At 51.7% G+C, this 26,412-nt stretch overlaps 1 protein-coding gene across 3 annotated transcripts in view; it reads right to left on the bottom strand.

The window, feature by feature from the left end:
- Nucleotides 1–26,412, bottom strand: part of VIPR2 (vasoactive intestinal peptide receptor 2) — a 70,564-nt gene that overhangs the window by 37,571 nt on the left and 6,581 nt on the right. For 2 of the 3 annotated variants that reach the window (XM_078436910.2, XM_078436905.2), the window contains exons 3-4: nucleotides 8,666–8,773; nucleotides 3,305–3,402 (exon numbers count right to left, since the gene is read on the bottom strand). In XM_078436910.2, the coding sequence (XP_078293036.1) occupies nucleotides 3,305–3,402; nucleotides 8,666–8,773 (206 nt within the window). The remainder of the gene's footprint in view (nucleotides 1–3,304; nucleotides 3,403–8,665; nucleotides 8,774–26,412) is intronic. The other variant, XM_078436911.2, reaches the window with a different exon arrangement.

Here is a 26,412-nt window from a genome sequence, read left to right on the forward strand (position 1 = left end):
CCCACACAGGAGTCTGGGACGCCTGCACGCAGTAGAACGAGAGGTGTGGGTGGTCGAACTTGGGTGTAGAGCCCCCACCCCCCTGGCCACAGAGATCCAAGACTTTCCTGGTCTTTGGGACCTGTTGTCTCGCCCCTGAAATGGTCTGACAGCCGTCCACCAGGGTCACCTGGGAGGCAGGTGACACGTGACAATGCTCCTGGAGCCCTGCTCATCGTGAAGTGGGGCAGTCTCCGTTCCTGGTCAGAATTCAGGGTCTGCAGAACAGGCCCTGTGAACTCTTCTTGCTACAGACACCATCCTGACCCTGGGGGTAAATTCTGTACCAGTTCAAGTTTTATTCTTAGAAAGCCAACAAGACCGTCTCCCGGGTTGGTCATATTAAATAGCTAAACAGCAGTTGGAGACTAGTCTGGAACCGGAAATCCACACGTATCTGCCTTTGAAAACATGTTCTCAATTTAGATCCAACATGAACAGGTCAGCGACTTAGGACTATGCTCTATCAGCCGCCGGGAACATGGCACCAATCCCCCCATCTTCCAGCTGGGGCAGCTTAAACCAAATGGCTGCCACAGCTGTCGGCCACCATGTTCAGGGCTTTCTAGCACCTCACGTTTCCTGCCCGACAGGGAACTCATGAGAGGCCGACATCTCACTGGGACTTCTTGCAAAATCCAGTAAATATAAAAAGAACGATATGAAATACGTCCAAGGCTGAGCATCACTCTGGCGTGTAGCACAGCCCCCCACAATGTGCAAAGTCCGAGGTGATTAGACCCCAGGATGCGCACGACGGCTCTTACCTGGAGGCAGAGGACAGATGGGAAGCAGGCGAGAAGGAAGAACTGACAGCGCGTTCCGTGGCGTTAAATTCTGAATATGTGGGGCACCTGGGTGGCTCAGGTGGTTGAGCATCTGACTTGATTTTGGCTCAGGTCATGATCTCACGGTTTGTGGGTTAGAGCCCCACATAGAGCTCTGTGCTGACAGCGTGGAGCCTGTTTGGGATTCCTTGTCTCTCTGTCTCTGTCTCTCTCTCTCTCTCCCCTCCTCCCCCGCTTGCTCTCTCTCAGAATAAATAAACTTAAAATTTTTCTGAATACATTACATTTTAGTGACGTCCTGAGATGCTCTGTGTCTACCCTCTCTGTTCACAAGCCCGGCTGAGGGTGGAAACCACTGCTTGCATGTCTTGGCACATGCGGGAGGGACGGAGTGCACTGGTACAGTTCCCTGTGTCCCGGGTGCACACAGGTCGCCAAGCGGCTCCTGCTGGCCAGAGAGAACACAGGTGCCACAAAGGTGACTGCATGCCAAGGGGGAGTGAAATACATGTGACGCAAAAAGTCACATTTCAGTGATTGTGCACAAGAGAAACAGAGCTGGGGCCTCTGACCGTGTCCTGTTTTCTCTGAGCCTCAGTCTTTCTATCTGGAAGGTGGTCTGTCATGAAGACTAGATAAGAGGTGGGGGAAATTTGGGCAGGTTAGTCAAAGTGCACAAACTTTCAGTTATAGGATGAATGAGTTCTGTGTCTCACCAAAAAAGAAGGTAAATAGGTGATGGATAATTAGCTCGATTGAGGTATTCATTTTACAATGTATATGTACATATACCCATCAAAACATCACACGTACCGTGTACAGACATGCCTTGGGGATACAGTGGGTTTAGTTCCAGACCACCACAGTAAAGCAAATACTGCAATGAAGGGAGTCAAATGAGTTGTTCGGTCTCCCAGTGCTTATAAAAGTTATGTTTACACCACAGTGTAGTTTCTTAAATGTACAACAGCATTATGTCCAAGGAAATAATGCACACACCTCAGTTAAAAAATACTTTACTGTTAAAAAATGTTAATCATCATCTGAGCTTTCAGTGAGTCATAATCACTGATCACAGATCACCATAACAAATACAATAATAATGAAAAGGCTTGAAATATTGTCAGAATTAGCAAAACGTGACACAGAGAGACGACGTAAGCAAACGGTGCTGGAAAAACGGCCCCCAGGGACTTACTCGACACAGGTTTGCCACAGCCTTCAACTTGTGAAAGCACAGTATCCGCCACGTGCAGCAAAACGAGGTGTGCCCGGACCTTAAGTATGTACAATGTTTGTCACTGACACCTCAATGGGAAAAGACCACATGAGACAGCACTGGTAACTGACCCGGCGCCCAGTACGGCTCAACACTGTCCACTCTTCTAGCACTCCTCCCTCCCTGACTACTGGCCAGGCGTCCAATTAGTGAGAAATCGGCTAAAACGGAAGCTACTTCCTCTTCTAGAATTTAGTGATTTGGTGGGGAAAACTGGCTTTTAACCATAAACCTTAGTGAGGAGAGCAAAGACAGCCCCTCTATAAAAAAGGGGCGTGAAAGATGATCCCGCAGGAAATCGTATCTGACGGTGACATCAGTACCAGTCTCACCAGCGGCCGGATGGCAGGGCCCAGGGTTGGCGGGAGGTGCACGAGTAGCTAGGTAGGCCCTCAGGCTCTTTCAAAGGGCCTCAAGTATGTTCTTACACAGCAGACGTCTGCGGAAACACAGCACGACTTCAGGGTAAGGAGGCGTTCACCTGTCCGTATGGCGTCAGGGGTGAGTGAATGTTGCCCAAGGGGCAGGACAGCGATCTGGTTTCCTGGTGGTACACAGAGTAAGACTACAGTGGTACAACGTTGCAGAGTGAGTGTTGCGGAAAGAACAGCGACGTCAGCCCTGGGGCTGTGGGCTGAACCCACAGACAGGACCCCGAGCAGAGTTGAGCGGACTTGATTTGACACATCCTTTAAGTGATCGCATTCTCAGAAAGGGGTCATCTTGAGCACACCGCCACGGCCCCCGTACACCATCCCGACCCCCAGCGCAGCCCCCAGCGCGACTTGGGCACTTGGCCAGAGACATGCTCCCTCTCGGTTTGCAAACACCCTCTATGCCCAGTTCCGTCCCCTGCTGCTGGCTCGGGGTCACAAAACTACCGCGGGGCTACTTGACAGCCCACGTTGTGGCAAAGCCTCAAACCCATCGGGGGAACGGATGCTCGTTAAAGCTCACTTCAGGCAGGCAGTGCCGCTCAGACACACTGAAGGTAGGCGAAGAGAGCCAGGCTTTCCGCCTCCACGACGGCAGAACAAGAAATGACTCCAAGTGCCTGGCGCAGAACTGAAATAGGGCCGTTAAGAAGTAGAGGAAAGGAAACCTGCACAATTCTCGCAGGGTAGCAAATGGACGCTGTTTCGTGTGCACTTCTGGAAAAGGGGCTGAAATGTGCAGGGAACCATGCAGGGGCCCTTACCTTGCTCTCATCCTCAGGGTCATTATAGCCACACGCGTCTACGAAATCTGGAAACATCTCTGACCACCCATCACTTGTGCAGTTTTTGCTTATGTTTCCTAGAAGGTAAAGTTCAGGTGTCAGGTCTGTGGGTCCACGACCGCGGCCTTAGCAGCGACAGCGTGGGCAGTGCTTGGAGGTATGTGCATTCACCTGCCCGGGCTTCCCACCCATGAAACCTGGGTTGTGCAGGGCCTCGGTGGCTCATTCTGGAGCCCGCTATCCCAGTCCACCCTCACTCAGCTGCCCCGGGCACAGTGACCAGGGAGCACAGGTCCTCTGACCACTGATGTTGGGACCAGGGAGCAGGGACCACTGACCACTGATGTTGGAGGAAGAGACTGTGGGTGTAAGATTTAAATCACATAAGGTAAAGGCAGTTTTGATCTTACAGTACCATTTTTTTGCTCCTAATTAATGTAAATGTGTATGTTAAACTCAGGGATGCAATGTTCCCTCAGGCTACTGAAATGAAAGTGTCCTCAGCAGGTGACCACAGTCACTGAGTGGTGATGAGTGAAATCAGGGCTGGGCACTGGTGGCCTGTGATGGGGGCGGGTGGGGCTGGGGCTCACTGGGTGGGCTTTGGGAGGCTGGAGCCCGGGAGGCCCTTCCTGTCTTGGTGATCCCTACCAGCAGCTGACCCCCCAGAGGGTCCTCTGTGACTCACAGCCCCAGCAAATCTTTCCACTCACACGAGCCAAGACTGTAAGGCAGACTTGGTGGGCATGACTGCTCCCGTTTCACCTGAGAAAATGAGATTCTGAGGGTTCCGTCACACGCCCGAGGTTCTGCAACGACTGAGCCGCAGAGATAGGTTTTTGAACTCAAAAACTCCTTATTTTGTCAACCCCAGGGCAGCCTACGTGTTCACCCGCTTTGATCTATTAATCAGACAAAATTGAAAGCAAAGTGCGTTCACATGGAGGTGATAATATGTGTAAGCGATTCCTGGCATGCCGTGTGGAGGCAGGTGGGAGGGCCCAGACCCTGACCTGCTGGCAAGTGGGGATGGGGTCTCAGCAAAGCCCCCGGCAGCATCACCTGGGCTCATGCTGCCCGGTCGCTCTCCAACACCACCGTCCTGTGCATTTTTCTGACTCCAGGCCCCCAACCCTCCTCCTGCTCCAGCTCCAGAGGGTGTCCCAGGGGAGTCTGGGGGCGGCTGGAGGGCAGGGACCATAGTAGGGAGTGGAGGCAAGACAGAGTCCTGGGAGATGAGGCCCCACTGCCCTATTTTATAGATAGGGAGACAGGCCCACAGGAGATAAAGATCTGCCCAGAGTCAGGAATCAGAACAGCAGTGGGAGTGGCTGTGGCTGCATATGGCTCGCTGAGCTCCTGCTGTATGCCAGGCTTGGTGCCCAGGCCCCCATTTAACCCTGAGACTACATGAGGGCCCTTTAGTGGTCCTACATCACAGGTGGGGGACCTGAGCCGACAGGCGAGGGGCCCTGTTCCAATCCCAGGCAGTGGTCTCCTCGTCTGCACAGCACACCTGCTGTCTGGCCCTCATTGCCCAGCTCTTGGGACCTGTACCTGAGCTCTGCGGATGCGGCCAGGAGTGGGCACTGAGCCAGTCATTCCTCATTAATACACAGCAAACACTAAAGAAGACACTGAAATGTCAGATCCCACACAGGTTCTCCATTTTGCCTGGAAGACACCTGGAGGCAGAGGCAGAAGGCATACTTCCAGGAAATGCTTGAGGCAGCAATGTGTAGAGAGGGGCCTGGGAGGTGGGAGGGGGCCTGGAGGGGGGCGAGCGAGGGGCCGGGAGGTGAGAGGGAGACCAGGGAGGTGAGAGAGGGGCCGGGAGGTGGGAGGAGGCCTGGGGGGCGGGTAAGCGAGGGACCGGGAGGTGGGAGGGGGCCTGGGGGGGTGAGTGAGGGGCTGGGAGTTGGGAGGGGGCCTGGGGAGGTGAGCGAGGGGCCAAGAGGTAGGAGGGGGCCTGGGGGGGTGAGTGAGGGGCTGGGAGGTGAGAGAGAGACCAGGGAGGTGAGAGAGGGGCCCGGAGGTGGGAGGGAGCCTGGGGAGGTGAGCAAGGGGCCGGGAGGTAGGAGGGGGCCTGGGGGGTGAGTGAGGGGCTGGGAGGTGGGGAGGGTCTGGCGGGATGAGTGAGGGGCTGGGAGGTGGGAAGGAGCCTGGGGAGGTGAGCGAGGGGCCGGGAGGTGGGAGCGGGCCTGGGGGGGTGGCTGAGGGGCTGGGAGGTGAGAGAGAGACCAGGGAGGTGAGAGAGGGGCCAGGAGGTGGGAGGGAGCCTGGGGAGAAGAGAGAAAGTCCAGGGAGGTGAGAGAAAGTCCAGGGAGGTGAGAGTGGGAACATATAGGAAAAGAGGGGAAGCCACAGCTTTATGACTCAGGAGCTTGGACCTCCTTCTCCCTCCTCTTTGAGTGGACCGCTTCCCCACCCTGGCTCTGTGGGTGCCATCTGCTCAATGGGAACCTCCACCACTTTGTGAGGACCTCCCAGTCTTTGTGAACTCTTCCTGCTGTAGTCCCAAGTTTAGCAGCCATGCCTGGTGCCCTGAGCAGAGCGGTGACAAGTGTCGCTCTCGTGTGCTCCCCAAAGCTGATTATAAACTCACTGGGTGTAAGTCTGTGAGGGTCCTTGGTCGTCTGCAGAGGCAGGGAGGGTGAGTGTGCCTGCACGGGGAGCACTGTGCCTATTGGGGCGTGGGGGTCCCTGCCCTCCAGACGACCCAGTCTGATGTGAGAGCAGCTCCCAAGTGTGAGCTCTGTGTTGCAGGCACTGCGTTAGGCTCCACAGCCCTCAGGGTAAGGTCTGACCACAACCCCAATGCCTAGCTAGTTTCGGGACTCACTCTTGTCCCCCCGGGACAAGTTGGCAGAGCCAGAACTCAGAGCCAGGCTGCTTGGCTGCAGGGCCTGTGCTCTGGACCATTTTGTTGTCCATCTGTTTGGGCTTTCCCTCCGATGCAGTCACACCCACTGTCTCCCTGCCCTGGAGAAGCGCTAAGTGAGCAGGAACCACCATGCCCTAAGGGGTCAACTCTTCAGAACAAACCTTAGTCTATGAGCCTGCCTCCCTCCTTCACTTGATGGTTTGTCGCCGTCCCTTTTAAAGATTCATCCTCGGTGCTAAACTGAGTCCCCACAGCTTTCCTGTCACTCTGCTGGCCTGTGGGAGTGGATTTGCACCCCATATCCTAGCACAGCTCAGAGGGGCCTCCCACGGACCCTGGAGCTCATGCAGCATGAAGACAGCAGACAGCAAGGTGCTGGTTGCCATGACATCATCTAGAGAGCCCACCCAATTTCCCGCTACTGGAGGTAGGAGAACTCAGAAGAGAAAACAATTTTCATGAAAGCACAGATCTGTCTCTTGAACATCTGGGTCTATGGGCTGAAACAGTCACAAGTCACTCTATGATCTGGCTCTCCCCACAGGTCACTGTGGGAGCAACTATCCCATTCTAAGTGCTTTCTGCTAACTGGGAAGTAACATACAGATTCAAGCCCTACTGGTTCTTAACTGTATTTCAAGACCACACTTTATCCCTGCCAACTTTCCTATTTGAGGCCTCCACCCATTGCCATCCAATGCCTGTTGGCCCCAGCCCCAGCCCTACCCAGCCCCCAGCTCCGGATTATGTTCACGTTTCTCTAAGGCCCACACTCTGTCCAACACTCCTAGAGACGGCACTCCATGGACCACAGTTTGTCGACAGTCTGTGTAAGTGCCTCATGGTTCACATGTTTTGTGACCAGTTAAATAAGGGGATGCATATACTTTTCAGATCACCTAGCTGTTTTATACAGACTCAGGAGAATTCCCTAGTAGTAGAGATCTCCCCACAGCAGCAAGGCAGTGTCATGCTCCCTGTTTGGATAAAAAAAAGAGCATCAAGCATTTAACCCAAGGCAGACACGGAGTCTTCATTCTCCATAGCAGCACAATGACTCATAGCAGAGCCAGATTCTAGCCTGACCTGGGCTGGGTGCCCCAGGTGGCTCCCCTCTGGCAGAGGTTAGGCGCTCACAACAGGTGGCCCATTCTAGCCTGACCTGGGCTAGGTGCCCCAGATGGCTCCCCTCTGGCAGAGGTTAGGCGCTCGCAACAGGTGGCCCAGAATCAGAGCTCTCGTGCTCTCCAGTGTGCAACCCCCGGCTGCCCCCTGGAGGCATTTAGAACCCACCATCTATTAGGGGAAGCCTAAGTCTATGCCAATTCATTTGAGATTTCTGGGAGAATATTTATAGTCCAAACCATTCAGTACAAATGTTATTGATTAGATAGGATATTTTTTAGAGTTTAGATTTTCTAAAATAATTTAGTTTTTCTGACTTGAAGATGACCAATGTTGCTTATGCAGGTATGACCCCAAGTCCCCTCAAACTGCTTCATTGACTAACTCAGGAAGAGTCTCGCCTTGCAAGTCACAGGGATAAAAGGAAACCTTTCTTTTCCTCCATCCCAACCTGTGCCACAAATTTCTGCTTGAAGTGTTTCAACAATTCTACTTCTCAAGAGTTTTTACCCTGTAACGCTTGCTCAAGATGAAAATAAGTTCTCTACAGTGCTTAAAAGTATCCTGCCTTTCTGATTTCCAGATGTATCTCCTCTTTTCTATTCTTCCGGATAGATTTCTTCATGTTATAAATTCTGGATCCTTTACAAGAGAAAACAAAAACCACAGCACAGCACAGCACAACCACCTTCCTGGGAACAAGCCAAGAGATGTTGTGGCAGCGTGCGGAGAGCAAAGGCGCAGGACCGGTGGCACCCCAGCCCTGCCAGCCCCTCCGGACCCTGGAGACAGAGAGACAGTGGGTCTTCTGACCACATGGAGCCAGTTCAGAAAGTGGGAGCTGGGAGCTGAGCTCGGTCCAATGAGCAAGATGTTTCCTGTGGACAAGAGACTGCTTCTGGGCTTGAGGAAAGCCTGGCCACTCTCCCTGAGCATCAGGGCGCCTCAAAGCATCTGGAGGACGCTCTCTGATGGCTCACGGACACCCACGAGTGGCAGGGAGGCACAGGACTGCACGGATGTTTTCCTCGGCGCCTGAAGCCAGTGGCTCCTCGTCTGCATTGCCGCCCGCCCCCTTTGGGGCGCTCCCGTATCAGGCTCACTCGTCCATGCTTGTCTCGGGCCTGCTCTCCCCTGCTGTTTCCCTTGAGGTGGCTGACCTGGCAAGAAGCTTCTCATCCTCCTGCTCCTCAAACCAGCTTAGTAGATGATGGCACAGCTGTTCCCTGACTCAGTAAAGGAAACCAAGGAGCCTGCTTCCTGCTGCCTTCCATGGAGAAGCCAGCCCATAGCCTCTGCGGGGGTTTAGACACAACGCTGACAGACGGTACCTGGTTTGCTGTAAAAATTGCTGAACACTGTAGGACAGGGCACTGTGACAGTCTCGCCTACGTCCGCAGGGCGCCAGCACGTAATGTTGTCCCAGACGCCAGTGCAGGCTAGGAGGAGAGAGACAGTGTAAGAAGGACTAACCAGTGCAACGGAAGCATACACGTGGCTGCTTGGGGGATGCCTAGGTCAGCAGGAGCACATCTGTTCAAAGGCTTTGCAAGTAGATAGTCCCTTACTTAGGTAACTATCTTGCAAATTACCTTTTTGTGAAACACGTTTGCACCAACAGAATTGCTGAGAATATAGTTAGCGTCTGAGTTCGTTTTAATCAGGTTTGGAGAAATAACCAGATGTGTGGTAGAAAGTATTTGAGTAATCCAATGTGCAATGTGCACTGATGAACTTTAATAGAATCGTTACTTCTCTCCTGCTGAGGTGCTTCCCCCAGTGTGATAATATGGGTACTCTTGAAGGCTTAGGGTCCCCTGGATGAAGGCATACTTCTGCTTTTAGGGAATCTGACTTCAAGGATAATTTGCACATTTAAATATTGGATAAGATTTACTTGATTTAAAAAAATTTTTTTAACGTTTATTTATTTTTGAGACAGAGAGAGACAGAGCATGAATGGGGGAGGGGCAGAGAGCGAGGGAGACACAGAATCTGAAATAGGCTCCAGGCTCCGAGCTGTCAGCACAGAGCCCAACACGGGGCTCGAACTCATGAACCTTGAGATCATGACCTGAGCCGAAGTTGGACGCTTCACTGAATGAGCCACCCAGGTGCCCCAAGATTTACTTGATTTTAATAGTCAAGATGACATCTATGTGATGAAATCTTAGGTTACCCTCATGCAGCTATCAAATAACCTAATTTGTATAATGTTATGACTTAAGTAATTCTCCAGATCTCTTACAGGGTCTTAGCAACCACCACACCCTATGCAAGGATACAAACGTGCCAATCATCCAAGGTGAAAGGCAATGACCTCTCAACGTCACACAAACCATGACAATCCACATTTGAACCCAAGGCTTTTTACTACAAGTCCCAGGTACTGATACTGTATTAATTTCAATATTGGAGGTGCTAGCCTAGGTAAAAACAAACAAACAACAGTTCTGACATGCCATCCAGTCCTGCACAGGAACCGTACAAAAACACCAATGAAGTATTTACATTCTTGGTTCGAGCACAGGAGTGTTTTAGCTCAAGAATGCAGATGCCTCTGATAAGTTGGGTATAAATCAAGTTTTGCAGGTGAAAATACTTTCTAGAAGTTTTTAAAATAAAAATGGGGCGCCTGGGTGGCTCAGTCGGTTGAGCATCCTACTTCAGCTCAGGTCATGATCTCACTCCTCCATGAGTTTGAGGCCCGCATCGGGCTCTGTGCTGACATTATGGAGCCTGCTTGGGATTCTGTCTCTCCCTCTCTCTCTGCCCCTCCCCTGCTCATGATCTGTCTCTCTCTGTCTCAAAAATAAATAAAGACATTAAAAAATTTTTTTTAATTTTAAAAAATAAAATAAAAATGAAAATATATTCATTCTAAAAATTTAATTAGATACCAATGATTAAGTGAGTAATAAATTCATACTATATTAATGTCCTTACATATGTGAGGAAAATATTGCTCTTAAAGAAATATTCAGAATAAGTCATCAAGTACAAATGAGTCACTAGCTACTCCACGTTGTGCCTAGGCTGAACAGACCAGGGCAGGGAGTGGCCCTGCAGTGACACCACACATGACGCCTCCGGACACCGGCACAGGAGGGCAGGTGCTTGCTGAGCCTTGGATGAGGCAGGTCAGGGCCGGGGTTCCCAACAGAGCTCCAACGAGGGGGAAAGTGAGGTGTCCAGGTCTCCAGGGAAACACAGCAGTGGCCTAGCCTCTCCACCGTCGGGAAAGCAGTGTGTTCTGACCACTGGCCGTTGGTCATTGTGAAGGTTCAACTGTCCTCACCACAGAAATCACAAATTTCTGCTTAAATAATGAAATCTTAATGGAGACATATTAAATCCACGGGTTCATTTCAGTCACTTTTCCCATTATAGTAAGATTTGAGTTAAGTACCTAGAGTCTGATGGGTCAATCCCTTCAATCGCTGGCAAGCTGTCCCTTTATTTGTGCATTTACTGGACCCACGTGTAGCGGGCAGTGCAGGAATCAGAGGCTGTGGTGGCCTTCCCACCTACGGTGAGCGGGGAGAGCCGTCTGCCCGGCCCTGGGGCCGGGGCGCAGGAGGATGGCAGGCTGGTGATGAGGCATCCACACCTGTGGGGAGTCTGAGGGCCGGAGACCGCCAGTGACGCGTCCATGGCTTCTCTCTCCTGTTTCCCAATCTCACAGCAATGACACCCACAAGTGTGAAAGGGTTGCACCCAGAGATGTCGATAAACTTTGAAGATCAAAAGCATACATGTGCTAAATAATGACGCAGCACCCACAGCAGGGCGAGAAGCAAGAGGAAGGCAGTGTTTGCGCACTGGAGGGGCCCCGGACGCAGGATGCCGGGCGTGGGGTGACCGAATTCGAGAGGATCACGTCAAGTGTGACTTCTGAGCATTGAGACTTCCATCCTTCCTTCCCCCATCAGTTGTTTGTGGAGGCTGACTTTTGCCACCTAACTGGAACAGGACCACGGGAGGCCCCAGACCAGCCAGGCCAACTGGGGCAGGAGGGTGGGGGCCCAGGAGAAGAGGCTCTAAGGAAGAAATGGCACTTTATGATAACCTCATGTTATCCAATTGTCTTGAGAGTATTTTGTTGTTCTGGTACAAAGTTTGATGCCTAATAACCAATAGATACATAGAAAATGAAGGAATAGAAAAGCCAGGCACTTACTGTTCCAGGAAAAGCATAAAGTTAGACAAGAAAGGAAATATTGATTGTTACGTGGTCAGCTGTGATCATAATAATGCAAACCGACAATTGCGACGTGACCGCTGGAGGGCAGATTAGAGGAGGGACGGAAGTGTGACAGGCGGGGCCATTCCCAATAAAAGAACAGTATGAACGAAGACATTACATTTGGGAGCAGAGACTAGTCTGAACAATGATGAGCAGTGTGGATTGTCTAAGACACAGCGGCCAGGGGAGGCAGTGAGTCAGGCCTGCACGGGGAGCTTACTGTTGTCATGCACTCGTAGCAGAGTCCCTCTGAAAGGAGGAAAAGTCTGTGCATATCAAATAGACTCTGAAAGGTTATCCGACAGAAGTTAGCAACCATTCCTGATGGTCAAAAGCTCCAAATAAGAAAACGATATAGGACACTTTAATAGGACAAAGACCGTTTGTTTAAATTAGAAAGTATTATTAGAGATGGTTAAACACAGTGTGCAAAGTCAGGAACCTGGCTGGAAACTTGCTATCACCATTGTTATTTAACAAAAGCCAGCAGTTTTAGCTAAAACAATAACTAAAAGAAAATGAACCCAGCGGGTACATTGCTATAAAACTGAGAAGTCCCAGAGCTGCACTTTCCAGTATGGCAATCCCTTGCCACGTGTGACCATTTAAATTTAAATCTAAATTAGTGAAGACTAAATACAATAAAAATTCAGTTCCTCAGTCGCAGTAGCTGAATTTCAAACTGGAGTTCAGCGGCCAGGCGTGGTTTGTGGCTGTGACATCACAGCTCAGGTGGAAAACACGGCTGTCTTCACAGGAAGTTCTCTCGGAGCTCTAGTTAAAGGAAGCCACCAAACAGCCCACTAAAAGCCACTCTTCCAAACTATCAAGAAGCTTAAAGCGAAGAGAGAAAATGGAGCCCGTCATTGCTGTCTCTGTACTCTAGTGCTGAAGGTAAGCCAGTCCGGACAGGTGAGACTGTCTCCCTGTGCTGGTTTATCAGCCAAAAGTGCCCACGCACATTATCTGAAATACTCTATGAAGAAATATGTGAGACTTTTTTGGTAAAAAATGTATTTTCCACTTATCACACAAATATTTTCTGTCTTTCAAAACCCACCAAAGAGATGTGGAAGAAGCCCTCTCATTTAAGTGATGGTTAGTAGCTTGCTGAACTGAAAAGCTAGGGGAAAAAAAAAAACACCTAAAACACAGGGGTGCTGGGTGACTCAGTCGATTAAGCCTCCGACTTTGGTTCAGGTCACGATCTTGAGGTTTGGGAGTTTGAGCCCCACTTCGGGCTCTGGGCTGACAGCTCGGAGCCTGGAGCCTGCTTCGGATTCTGTGTCTCCCTCTCCCTCTGCCCCTTCCCTGCTAGTGTTCTGTCTCTCTCTGTCCCTCAAAGATAAATAAGCTTTAATAGAGAAAAAATAAAACACAAAAGTGTATGTTTATTACTTACACTTGGAACATATAGCCAAAGCCTTTCCTTTGAGCATGGGCCTGCCGACTGGGCTTTGCAGAGTCTCTCCTGCATACACATACCTGAAGTCTGTCTAGGATTCCCACTTTGAAAGTCTGGACATGGGCCGACAGACTTCTTCCAGACTAGATTTCCAAAGCTGACCCCAGCTGTCATTCTCACCTCCAACTCTACCACTGTTCGGCACCTCGCTTTTCCTAGTCTTCCCAGAGCACACACGCTAGTTTTCTCAGAGACAAGTGCTTCTGTGGCTCTCCATCAGCTTGCATGCTATTTCATGGAGCAGTAGGGTGAGTGACAGCTTTAGGGGGCACTTGTATGTTGCAAAGTGTCCCAGAGGCTGCAGGGGGGTGACAGGTGGGCAGGGAGAGCCCTCGCCAGGAGCCTGGCCAAGTTGCCTGGGGCGAACCTGCCAATTCCAAGGGAAGAGCAAGTACAGGTGCCCAACGTAAACCGCACTCTAGACTCAGCAGCTTGGAAAAACTGACCCTCCACGTGTGCGGCCTGCAGACTTTTCTTAAACCTCACAGCATTGTCAATGGGGTACACACAGGACGTTGGTGAGCAGCGTTCAGGAAAGGCTGCTGTTAGAACACGTTCACGTGGATGTGCTGGAAACACGGGCACAGAGAACCGAACTCTAAGGAGGCACCTGTAGCTCAACCTTCTTGAGATCATCTCGTCAGAGGGCAGAGTCTCACCACGTGGGGAGGAATCTGCCATGATTAAAAGGAAACTAATCCTTCTACCAAATTTTCTAAAATATTTCCAGGCAAGTCATAACTCTCACAGAAGACGGTGCCTGTGTTGCTTTGACTTCTGGATTTTTTTCTCATTATCTCAATGACATAAACACCAACGAATTTTCAGGGAAAGCACAACGTGCATCTCACTCCTGTCATGTCACACTTTCTGCAGGAAGGAGGCCTGTGAGGCTGTGCTTCGTCCACACAGCTGTGACCCACCCACTGCAGAGAAGTCCCTTCGCACCTGCACATGTGCACAGAGGGATGCCTGTCAGTGCTCCTGCAGCAAACATCAGGATTTATGTTTCAGACGAGGCTGTGACCACGGCCACACACCCCGTGAGAGGATACTGCCCTCTCTGTGTGAGGTTCCTGGGGCACTGTGGGCGGTAGCCATGCCACGACCCATCTACCTTTCGACCATGAGAGAATCCAGTCCCTTACAAATACCAACTCCTGGAGAGAGAAGCTTAGGAAACCCTGGTGGGCCCGGCTCTTAGAGATGGACTGTGAGGTTCCCACATTCACAGAGTGATGGAGGCCCATTTGCCAGCATGCACCAGGAAGCAGTGAGTAGTGATGGGGGGTGGGGTGGGGGGTACTCCGTGGCTGCAGCCCTGCCTGTGGAGGAGAGGCTGGGAGACCTGCATCGGGAGGCCTTGTCCTCTGAGTCTCCGGGCTCTAGACAGAGTGAGGGGTGGGCCGCAGGAACAGGTGAGTGGGGAGAGGAGAGAAAGAGAAAACTGTTTCTGGCTGGGCACTGGTTGGCAGTATGCCTCCCTCCACATTTAAGAGTAAACATTACCAATAACTTCCCGCATTCAAAAACTCAATGTAAGTTTAAAGTCACAGCAGCAAAGCTTCTTCCGGAATCAGACATTGCAGGGAAGCTTGGGAGGCCTGCCCAGAGCTCCCTCAGTGGGCACAACGGCTGCTGGCCAAGGAGCCTTTCTTCTTCCCTGTTAACCGGGCATTCGCCAGGTGGGAGCCCCGTGCCTCTCCAGGGGCGGTTTCTGTAGATGGACTTCTCTGCCGTCCCCACTGCCAGAATCCTGAGCAAAGTCCCGGAAGAGGAATTTCAGTGGGTTGGCTGTGGAGGCGTACTCTGCTAGGAACCATTTTACTGGCTTCCAGAAGCTGTATATGAAACGCTGTCAGCCGAGTCCAACTGCGTGAACACGCGAAAGAAATGGTTTTGATGCAGTGAGACAGAGACGGGTCCTCTGTCCTGGTCCCTGTCTCTGTCGTGCGGGTGGCTTGAGAGTTCATGCGCATGAGAAGATGGGGGCGGGGGAGACACTGAGAAGTACTTAATAACAGAGGCAGGAGGGGAAAAGGGGAAAGGCCTCCGTCTGGGATCCTCAGCCCGCAGTGGAAACACACCATCAAATCCAAGGGCTTTCATGACAGATGCTGAGTTTTCATTTACTTTTTAGTTTTTAAACCTTGCTCAAGAAAGACTAGAAAAATAGCACATCTGGTTCCGACCACAAGCACGTGCTTAACTTTTCTAAACCTCAGTTTCCCTCGCTGCAAAGTGGAGGTGATCCCTGACAGCGCCCCGGGCAGAAAATTTAGAGGCTACGAGGCAAGAGGATGCTCACCAGGCAGGGACAGTGCCTCACGTGCTCCTAAGGGTGCTGAAGTGCCCGCCCCTCCTCTGCACCTCCACAAACCCAGGAGTTGAGCCCGACAACCAGCCCCTCAGATGTGGCCACTAAGAGAAACAGACGGGGCCACAGTGTTAGTGGTGATGGTGGCAGAGCTGACAGAGAGAACACCTCCTGTGGGCGAGACACTGCCCTCAAATCTGGACACGTGAACTCATTGTGTCACCAAAACCCCAAAAGGCCAAAGGTGTATATTGCACAGAGGAAGAGGCAGGCACAAGAGCCTGAACCCCTGGCCCACACAGCCTCTGTGTGTTAGGGACTTAAGCAGGGTGGGGTGTCGACAGCCAGGGGGCCCAGTCTTGGGGGCAGCAGCCCATGAGGCAGTCCCTGGAAGTACCAGGCAGGCGGCTCTGCCCAGGGGTGTGGGGCCTCTGCAGGGGCTGCCCCGGGGGGCCGCTCCCCTGCAGCCCCTGTGGCCTGTATTTTGGTCTGGGGTGACTCAGGCCAGATTAATCACTGGACATCTCTGAATAGGGAAAAGCACTTTAAAAACAAATGTCACCTCTCACTCCATTTGTCATTGCCCTCATCGGTCCCTCAAAATAAGTACCAATGCTTTGCCAGGGACAAAAAGAAAGTAGGAAACGTGACTGTTCCGAGGGTCAGTGGGACAATCATTCTAAAAGACGCAAAATCGTGTCATCGGGAAGAGACTCACAGCTCATCTGGGAAACACTGCTGTGCGGCGGGGAGGTCCTACCTCGAGAGGCTGCGAGACTGTCTCAGGTCATGAGACCCACTGGGAACACATCCAAGCCCTCATCAAATCCCACTGCCCCAGCATCTGTCCACTGAGGACTTCTCAGTACTTAAGGTCACAGTAAAAGCACCTCACTGAAATATGTCTTTAAAATTCGACGTATTTTTCCAGGTGTGCATTCTATACCCACTGGAAGCATGTTTCCACGTCAGATGAGCCCACGAAAGAGGAGAAGGGAGACACTGTGCCCACGTCCCTCTCCTAACAGTCTAGCGTGCAGCATGCAGGGAAACTCACAATTCTCATGTTTGTTAAACCGTGTGCTGATATGCCTGTGCCAGACCTGATCTGAGAGGGCGCCGTCCCTTCGTGCCTGCCCAGTGGGAAATGCAGGCTGTGCCCCTCGAGTTTCTGATGACTGTGGGCTGAGGCACAGTCTGGTTTCCCGATCAGATATGGGCAGCCAGCGGCCTGTGGTGTGGCAGGGGCAGCGAGGGCTGGGCGGGCAAGGGGGAGATGTGCCCAGTGTGTCTGGAAGGCTGAGAGTCTCTCTTGGTGGAAACCTCCACCCCCTCCTTCCCTGTGCAGTCGGACAGGGCTTCTGTCTCTCAGCCACAGCCCCTGGTCCCTGCAGGCCGGCTCCTGGGCAGAGGACAAGGACGAATTCAGGGATGAGGCCGTGGCCTGTGCCCTCATGGGGAGTCATCCCATAGGCCCTGAAAACGCCTCCAAAGCAGCTACTCCCTTTTGCTTTCAGAGGGCTCACTCATTGCTATTGACTGAAGACAGAGCCCCGCTTTGCACTCTGTTCCTGTAGGACAAGGATGAACCAGACAAAAGCTGAGACAAGAGCCCCGCAGCACATGCGGCCTCACCATGCGGCCTGCCACCAGGAATGCCTGGGCCGTGTGAACTGTGTTCTCAGTCCCTCCCATCCGAGTGAGAACTGGAGGAGTCCCGACAGGCTTGGCTTGGCAGCCACCTAGGAGCTTTCCACAGATCCTCTGAGCTCTAAAATTCTTATATAATGGTCTCTTCCTTTTGGTCATCAAAGTCATTGATCTGTTTCCCATTTCCAGCCCCCCTCCATGCCTATTATCAATTTAAAGAACTAAAAGTTCAATGGAATGACTCACCAATTTAGTTGGAAGAAACCTTTTGTACACAGTGCTTTGTCTGTGAACACAGCCATTTGTTCTGACCTGAATCCCCAGACAAGCCGACTGCTGCCCAGCCCCTGCCTGCTGGCCCCGCAGAGCTGGCCCCAGGGCCGTGCTGCACCAGGCTCACTGAGGGGACACGAACTTTTCCTTTCCTGCTAGGTGCTCACGAAGAGGTGAACACACACGCAAGTCTCCGAGAGCCCCAGAGCCAGGAAGACTCTGTGACCAGCATTCTCCCCTCACTCTAGACGCCACATACTGGTAGGCACCCAGGATTCAAAGGACCAGATGTAGCCCCAACGGGCAGCTCTGGACCCTCTAATTTCTCCCAGTGGCGGTCAGCACATCATCAAGTAACCCTCCCACCTCGGGGCCTCAGGTCACTGTAAGATTTGTCCCATGTCCTGCAGTCAAAACTGGGCTACTTGTAATTTCTGCTCTCAGACCTAATTCTGCTTCTGGAGTCTTCAATGGGCAGAAATGGCAACAACTTAACACTCTCCTCCCTACCCAGCTTTGACTTTCTGCTCAGAGACCACCCCATACACACAGAGACCACTTCCGACACTCAAGGCAGGGTTTCCCAGGAGCCTGAGCTGAGCACACAGCACAGGAAGGACCCCAGGGAGGGTCTCTGTGTCCCGAGCTCAGGGTGCATGAGGTAGAGACACGGAAGTCCTCCCTCCAGCACTGCCAGAAGCAGAGAACACTTTGTGCTGGGCTCGTCTCAGCATTTACTGTAAACAAGGCTCCCCAGTGTGGCTGACAAAGTCCAAAGGAAGCTGCCTGGAGATGCCCAGCAGGTCCAGATTCCCAGCCCTGTGGACAGTGGACAGAATCACCGGTAAACCTGCCACTGGGTCCGGAGGCTCCAAAACACACTTCCCACTCCTAAATTTTCCCACCAGTCCTTCCCTGGGTTTCTGGTTTCCTCCTTGTATATTCTTTGCATGTTGCCAGTTGGGGGCCAATTACAAATATCCTGTTACGCTAAATCCTATAGAACCCTAGTTAATCTGAGCCCGAAAAGTGATGATCAAATCTTACTAGATGAGGGATTCCTTCTTTCTGTTGTTCTAAGGATGCATATTTACATCGTTTGTTCTTAAAATATTTACCAGTAAGATACGGCAAGATACATCCATGCATTTGCTAAGCTGGGTATGGTGCCAAATGCTGCTTTAAAAACGCTGCAATCATGGGGCGCCTGGGTGGCTCAGTCGGTTAGGTGTCTGACTTTGGCTCAGGTCATGATCTCACGGTTCATGGGTTCAAGTCCTGCGTTGGGCTCTATGCTGATGACTTGGAGCCTGGAGCCTGCTTCGAATTCTGTGTCTCCTTTCTCTCTGCCCCTCCCCTGCTCATGCTCTGTCTCTTTCAAAAGTGAATAAACATTAAAAAATGTTTTTACAATGTTGCAATCAGGAATGATGAAAATAATGCTTACTGGCAGAAGCACAGCAGAAAGGGGCCTTTTGAGGGGACGTAGCCAATGCAGTAACTCTTCAGGACTAATGAATGTGCTCTGGACATTCACAGACCATCAGTGTAGGTGAAAGACAAGCACACGCCAGAAGCGTGTTCCCGGAAGGGTCTGGAAGACAAGTTGATAGAACAAGCTTGGGGCATGGTGACAACCTAGCTGTCTGTTGTCCGTGGAGGCAGAAACGAAACAACACACTGTCCAACCAAAAGCCTGCACTTTCTTCGTGATGTAACAGGCTCGTAGCTGACATGAGCCACGCCCTCTTATCACCTGCAGTAACAAGTATTCATTTCTTCAACCCGTGTTTAGTGAGCAGCTACTATGTTCCCAAGGCTGCACTATCACGAGTTACCTCTGTCAGGAGGGCCTTGACCAAGATACAGCAGGAGAATACACCACAGAGACATCAGCTGGAGACTGGTGCTTCATCATTCCTGGGGCTTGTGCATGAGTCCACAAAGCAGGTCCCTAAGCCTTAGGTCCCTGAAAGAAACAGCTAAGCAGGCCTGGATGAGGCCCTGGGGCCATACTGCTTCTGTAGGTCACTTGTGAGACACCTCGATTTTACACATTAGAAAACCCAGGTCCCACAGCCGACCTGGACTCCAGAGACATTTAAGGTGCTACAAGGAATATTTTACAGGGAAGGTATTTTTCAGACAATGCCAGGATACCCCAATATTCTGTCTAATTAGGGTGCCGAATGAAGTAATGCTCTTCTCAGTAGCCTGGAGGCGAACTACAACTAAGGTCTGGAAATACCATTTGCTACGACGTTGCCGCTGGATGGCACTTTATAATAGATCGCTTTGAAACTTTGCATCTGGAAGCAGGAAAGTTTTATTTTGGGGTTGGTGGTGCAGGTGGATTCCATTAGTGAGAGTCATATTCTGGGACTCAAACTCACATTAAACCAAGACTCAAAACCCAGAATTAACCAAGGCTGTTAACCAAACAAAAGGATTTTTCAAAAAAGAGATCAAGTTTGAACTCACATGTTTTAAAAATATGCCAAATTTGGGGCGCCTGGGTGGCTCAGGTGGTTAAGTGTCCAACTTTATCTCAGGTCATGATCTCACGGTTCGTGGGTTCAAGCCCCGCATCAGGCTCTGTGTTGACAGTTCAGAGCCTGGAGCCCTGCCTCAGATTCTGTGTCTCCCTCTCTCTCTCTCTGCCCCTCGTCAGCTCATGCTCTGTCTCTCTCTCTCCCTCAAAAATAAATTAAAAAAAATTTTTTTTTTTTAAATTTAAAAATATGCCAAACCCAATAAATCCCAAACATCAGAATGTCCTCCAAGTTGAGCCTGAGTGAATCTGATGCCTGTGGGTGGGACCCTCCGGTCAGCACCGCTGCCCAGGGATGGGCCGCCAACACCTCAAAGGCCAGGGCAGCACCCACACCCTCCTCAGGCCGCCTTCAGAAGCCTGTGTAAGGCCCTGAAATGGTGTCGGTTTAGGGAAACTGATGTGTGTGCTAAATCGTGTCAACCAGCTTGTGCCTTTCACTCACTGAAGTGTTTGCTGTCATCGCCGTTTACAAGCAGCCTCTGTTTCCTTAAATGTCAAAAATTCTCCAAAGCCTTGCTCCCAATGTCTTCGACAAGTCGGGACCATGTGAACTCCAGGCGGGGCAGGGCACTGCTCTGCTGAGAGGCTAATATGCTGGGCCTCCTGCCATGTTATTCCCAGGATAATCCTCCACAGATTTATGATCGGGACTTGGGTGACTTCCCAGGATCGTTCCAGGACATAGATCTACCAGTGTTATGAGGAGCGTGACAAATTGTCCTCACACACATCACAGCAGGCGCACAGCAGAGTGTGACCCTGGGTGTGAGAACCAGCCCAAGCACAGACACGCCCGACCCTGCTCCTCCAAGCCAAGGGCACTCCAGCTCCCTCTGGGACCGGCCGCTGTGGGAAGTGCAGCTGTTAAGAAGGCCAGTACGACACAGCCGCCAGGGTCCCCACGAGTGTCTGCCAGTCAGTGCCCCGGGTCCAGGTCTGGTGACCTCCTCAGCCCCATCCCCCCGGGAGTGTGGGGGCCCCTGATACCTCACCCTGTCCTCCCTGCCCGCCTCTTCCTTCAGCTCTGCCCTTGAGCTCGCGTCTGCACGCAAGGCCTGCCACAGTCCCACCCGCTCAGCGGCCCTCTGCCTCTGCCTCTCTCTTCGGCTCCCACGTGGACTCAGTGGTCCCCACCCCAAGGCACCTCTTCCTCGGCCCTCAGCTCTGTCTCCGGCTCCTTTTGCACTTCTGGAGGGCAGCTGACTCACACCGTCCAGCCCCCAGGGCCTCCCGGTCGCCACCTCTCCGCAGTTGGGCTGCTGGCTGCACCATCTGTGGCAACGGCTCTTCCCCTCCTCCCCTACAGCGGACACCTTCACGTCCCGCCTGGGATGTTACTCACTTAGCAGGCTGCTCCGCTCCCAGGGCCACCCTAACGACTCCTCTCAGAAGCGTCTGCCCCAAGAGCCTGCCTGAGGTGCAGCTCACTTTCCAGAATCCCTCGGTAGGCTCTTTATTCTCAGCAATCCAGGCTGGGGGTCAAATCCGTTTTCCTTTCCCTGTTCCTAGCCCTTCCCCGGGCTGACGCCCTGCACTCCCAACGCGTGCCTCTCCCCTTCACTGTTGGTCCAAGCCCTGCCTCTCGGAGCTTGAGAACACAGCCAGCACCCGGCCCCCCAGTGGAAACACTCCCTCCTCTGAACTCCTGAGGAGCAGGCAGACGGGCTTGCGTGGATCTTTTAGTGTCTCAGGGTACTGAGCCCAGGGGCTCACGGGACAGAGCTGAAGTGCCGGGGAAGGGGCGGTAGGAAGGACGTGCTGCCCTTGTCTTTGGGGCTACGTGGGCAGGGCCCCACCAGGCATCCTGGCTGCACCCCCACTGCCCTCCCAAAGAGGCCTCTGTCCTCTCTCCGCAGGAAAGGAAGGAGCTGGGAAGAAGTCACAGATTTAAAAAGCTGTGTTAATATCTCCCTGGGATAGGAGGGAGGGAGTCTTCGGAAGTAGCTCTTGGGCTGCCAGAGCACTGCTGACTGAGTCCCAGTAAGCATGCCATCCCAGGGGGGTGCAGACGTCTGGGAATGCTCTGGGCCATGGATCTTTCATCCCGGACCTCCCGGTCTCCACCTGCAGAAAGACCACAGCAGCCGGTGACAGGCCTATGTCCACACTGAAGAGCAGAGGACTGAGGGACCCCACCAGGGGTGTGATGAGGAAACTAAGGCCAAAGACACAAGGTACCAATCAAGGTCCTGTCCCGAAACTTCAAAACCATCACTGTAGGCCAGAGAAAAGGAAATGCTGATTTCACAAATGACGGAATCCCTTATGCAAAGAGGTAGCTTCAGCTGAACATGCTGACAGTTAAAGTGAGCACTCAAGAGACTTAAGCACAGTCTCGGCTAACAGGTCGTGTAGTGTCAAAGGAATCTCCTGTCTCTTTGAAGCAGACACTAAAGAGGAAGGAAAATCCTTTTCTAAAGCATGTTCTCGCTAAGATACCAAACATGGCTTTGTAAAAACAGCATTTGACTAGGAGGCCAGGGACCTGAGCTCTGTCTGCCACCAACTTTGGACGAGACTCTCAGAATGTTCTTCCGCATTTCTATACTTCGACGCGCCTTGATCCAGATCAGGATGGAGGGCTGCCCTGACATCTGCCGTGTGCACACCTGCCTCCTTCGTCCTGAGACAGGGCCCAGCCTCTCAGGGACGCAGCATGCCTGGTGCCTCCCTCTGCCCTGCACGCTGGTGGAATTTGCACAGCCTGTGCTTCTCAGATCAATCCGTGCCAGAAAGGAAGGGTCCCTCCAGCAGAAGCCTTTGTGCCAAGAGGCTGAGGAACCCGGAGAAGGGACGCCTGCAGTACAAGAGGGCGTGTGCTCACTGTCATGACAGAAGCAATACCGAGATGCAAAAGGGCTTGGCCTGGTGGCGGGGTGTCTGGGAGCCGCCAGGTGGGAGTGAATCCATCCCAGGTCTGACACAGGACACATGACGTCACTGAACAGGAGGACTGCTGTGCATAAAGTGTGTGTAGTAAATTCGCAAAATACTGGCCGCTGATTAGCTTATTATCAAAAAGCATCAATTTTTCTTGGTAGTGTTCCCACCCACCCTCACTCTGTCTTATCTCTGAGTAAAGATGATGTAAGTCCTTAATCATTTTTCTATCACTGTCAGTTTCTGGTTCCAAGTAAACTGATGTTATTGTATGCCTACATTCTCTGGTTTCCCCTCAGAAATCCTACTGCCTTTTGACTCAAAGCCCTGTTATCCCTGCTCACCCCATGCCGCTGGGGACGTGATTTGGGGTTCCGAGGGGGGGTGATCATGTTCCGTCCAATTTCGCTTTATGCCTTCCCTCCTGGTATACACTCCATAAAAACATGCTGAAAAAATTAATGAAAGACAGACTCAGCCAATGTGTCCGCAAATGACAAGACAGCCTCATTTTCACTCATGCCATGATACAAGGCAGCCGCTCAAAACCAGAGGCTTGGCCACAGGGCATTTCAAAGCAGCTCCCCAGAATTGGTGCTTGACCCAGAAAACCCTACAAAGCCTTGCAACTGAACACCTTCAAATCTCCAAGTCCTTGTCAGGAAGGGCTGCCCAACAATCAAAACCGTGCAGGAGAAAATCCACCAAGGATCTGAGGGGGTCACGCCATAGTGATACTCGTTACCTTCCATCCTCCGAAGGCAGCACTGGGCCCGTGCCAGGACAGCCAGCGCCCGGCAGAAACCGCGGCTCTGTCTGACGTGTGTGCACAGAGCACAGGTGCGGGGGGGCTGGGGGCCTCCACAGGGCTCTCGTGCCAGGGCAAAAGACCCCAGAGACAGCAGGCTGTAGAAACTCCCGCCTGTACACACTGCACGTGACGGGTGCGCAAACGGGAAACAACAGAACATCAGTCGAATCAGAACTTGTGCTGCCAGGGTCATCTGGAGAAGAAACCCGGCTTTACAGCCCAATTCCCACCAACCAGAAGAGCAGGAGAACATGCCACTGGTCCTGTGAGAATCTGGGGGAAGGAAGAAATTTGGGCTTAGAGGGGAACACACGAAGCAAAGAGGCAGAAGCAGTGAAGGCCATCGTTGAGCCGCTGAGCTGAGCCTTGGGGTCACCAGCACCAGGGACTTGGGCCGGTCTTAGAAGGAAGGACAGGAGAAGTGACCCTGGTCTGAATCAGTGCAGTGCGAGCCCACTTCGAAGTCCCTTCCTGGGATTTAACCTCAGGTTATAGGCTTCTTCTTCCAAATGAGATCAGCGATCGCCGTGGCTTCTAGGTGTGCAGGTATCTCACTTACGAGAAACCGATTTCTTGTTTATGATTCCTGTTGTGAGTCTAAACATAAAAATTTAATTCAAGGTAGAATCTTTCTCAGTGAGATTTTTTTCCTGTAAAAAGTAAACTTAGAGTCATTACTTTCAGAAAATTCAATAAATGATTATTGATTATTTATATAACCAAGGCTACTAGCTGATTCTAAGGAGTTGAGAATTACGAGAAATCTAGTCCAGAAAAAAAAAAAAAGACCCAGTTCAATGGGAAAAAACAGATCAGGCTATTTAATCTATCGGCCCAAAGAGATATTTGGACTAGAACAAGAGCCCACCACGTCAGTGGGGAGGGGAGGGGGAAGAAGCAGGCCTCTAGCACCACACTGACATCAGAAGGGCAGCTGCATTCTCCTTGGCCGTGCCGTGAACTTCCAGAATGCCTCCCTTCAGACCCACATGAATAGAAGACGGTGGGTACTCTGTTTACGCATCTGCTCGCGTGTCTGTAAGGACCAGGGATAGAAAGCCACGAATATGGAGCTTGCTCTTCAAGGGCTCGTGCTCTGCAGGGAGAAAGACAACCACAAAGCAGATGAAGCATGTGACAGCAGGGCTCTCTGTGCACGGGCCACGCTGGCCAGAAACAGGTGCCTCGGACAGGTGGGGATCCAGGAAGAGTCTGCAGAGGAGACAGCTTCCTCACTTGATTTTCTGAAAGGTTTAGTTCCCTTTGTGATAAAAAGGTGCAAGGAAGAGATGAGACGTAAAATGGGATGTAATCACTTACATTTTATGTGATAAAACCATCACAGAAATAAGAAAGCTGCTAACAAGTTATTCAGTCACATGAGGAGAATGTTTCAATTTCATGATCAGTGGCTTGAACTCCACCGTCAAACGCTGGTGAAGTATTTTATTCACATGAACAAATGCAGGCCTTAGAGTACAGCTTGTAAGCTCCCTAAAAGCCTAGGAGCCTGGGACAGACGGATGAATAGTATGTTAGAACACTACGCATCTCTTAATAGAATATTTAAATACAGAGCGTGACCAAATACATTGCTGAAGTTAAAAACAAAAAGAAAGACTGAGTACAGACCGGAGTGTATGGGTACGTGGTGCCTGGCTCACGTCTGTACAAAAGGGAAACGGGGACGCATTACACACTGTGTGCGCACGGTCTTTAGGCGGTAAGGGAGGGGTGCTGGAGGTTTGGAGTGGGGAACATTAGCCATTAGACACGTTTTTGAATGGTATTTTTTCATGTGCATATATCACTTAATTTTTAATGTGAAAATTTTCATTAAATTGTTCAGCAAAAGCTTATTCAGTATCTTTTTAAATGCCAAGTACTGTGTAAGACCTTGGGCCGTGATGGGGATGAAATGCCCTCTCCCCCTTGAGGACAGTGTGGGGGGGACAGCGAGCTGTGGTTACAACAGTCATGCTGTGGAGAAGAAGAAGGACATTCAAGCCTACTGAGAAGCTGCTGTCCTGGGACGAGCGCTGACAGCTTTGTCCCAACTGTCTTTTTGAGAATGTCTGTGAAACAGGTTTGACAGACAGGCACAGTGCCTCCTTCTGGGCTGAACCCAGTAAATGAGAGAGCATCTTTCTCTGGAGCAAAGGCTGGGTGGGAGGGCCAGCAGCCTCCCGTGACACTGAGGGCTTCTCAGCTGTGACACAAACCGCCCGCGGGCACCGCGTCAGTCCTGTGGGATCTGGGGAAAGGGAGTATGTGAACATGACACCCCAGCTGCCTGTTTGCTGGGAGCGGTCAAGTCTGTCTCTGACCTAGGGTCCCAGGCCCGCAGGCATCTGTGAAACCATGGCAGCCCAACTGGTTAGCTTGCAAGTATGGGGACTCCAAACCCCTCACAGCTCTTGACATGTCGATCAAAATTAACGTAGTAAGCACCCTTTGTTTAAAAAAGTCAGAGAAAAGTTAAGTCTTCTAGTGGAGCCCTTCCCATGGCCCTGGTCCTAAGCTAACATTTGCCATCACGGCCATTTCAGCCCAGCACCTTCATGGTCCAGCTCAGGGGGTGGAGCTGCCAGGAAAACCCAGGTGCCACCTCTGCTCCTCTCAGACACAGTCCACACCCCTCCAGGTCTAGGCAGGAATAATACAAAGTCCCACGGAAGTTCCTGTCCGATCTGTGCACAGGCAAAGCCTGCAGGAGCTGACTCATGCCCTCCCCACGCAGGTCAGCCCGGGCCACCGCTAGGGAGCACTGCCGGACTTTAGCTGTATTTTTAGGCACCTGTGGCCTCGGAAGGCCTCATACGTCTATTAGGAGCATTAAGTTAGTCTTGTCGATGAATTAATATTAAGTGACAAAGCTCTAA

Source organism: Panthera onca, chromosome A2 (genome assembly GCF_046562875.1).
Source record: "Panthera onca isolate mPanOnc1 chromosome A2, mPanOnc1 haplotype 2, whole genome shotgun sequence".
Lineage (NCBI taxonomy): Eukaryota > Metazoa > Chordata > Mammalia > Carnivora > Felidae > Panthera > Panthera onca.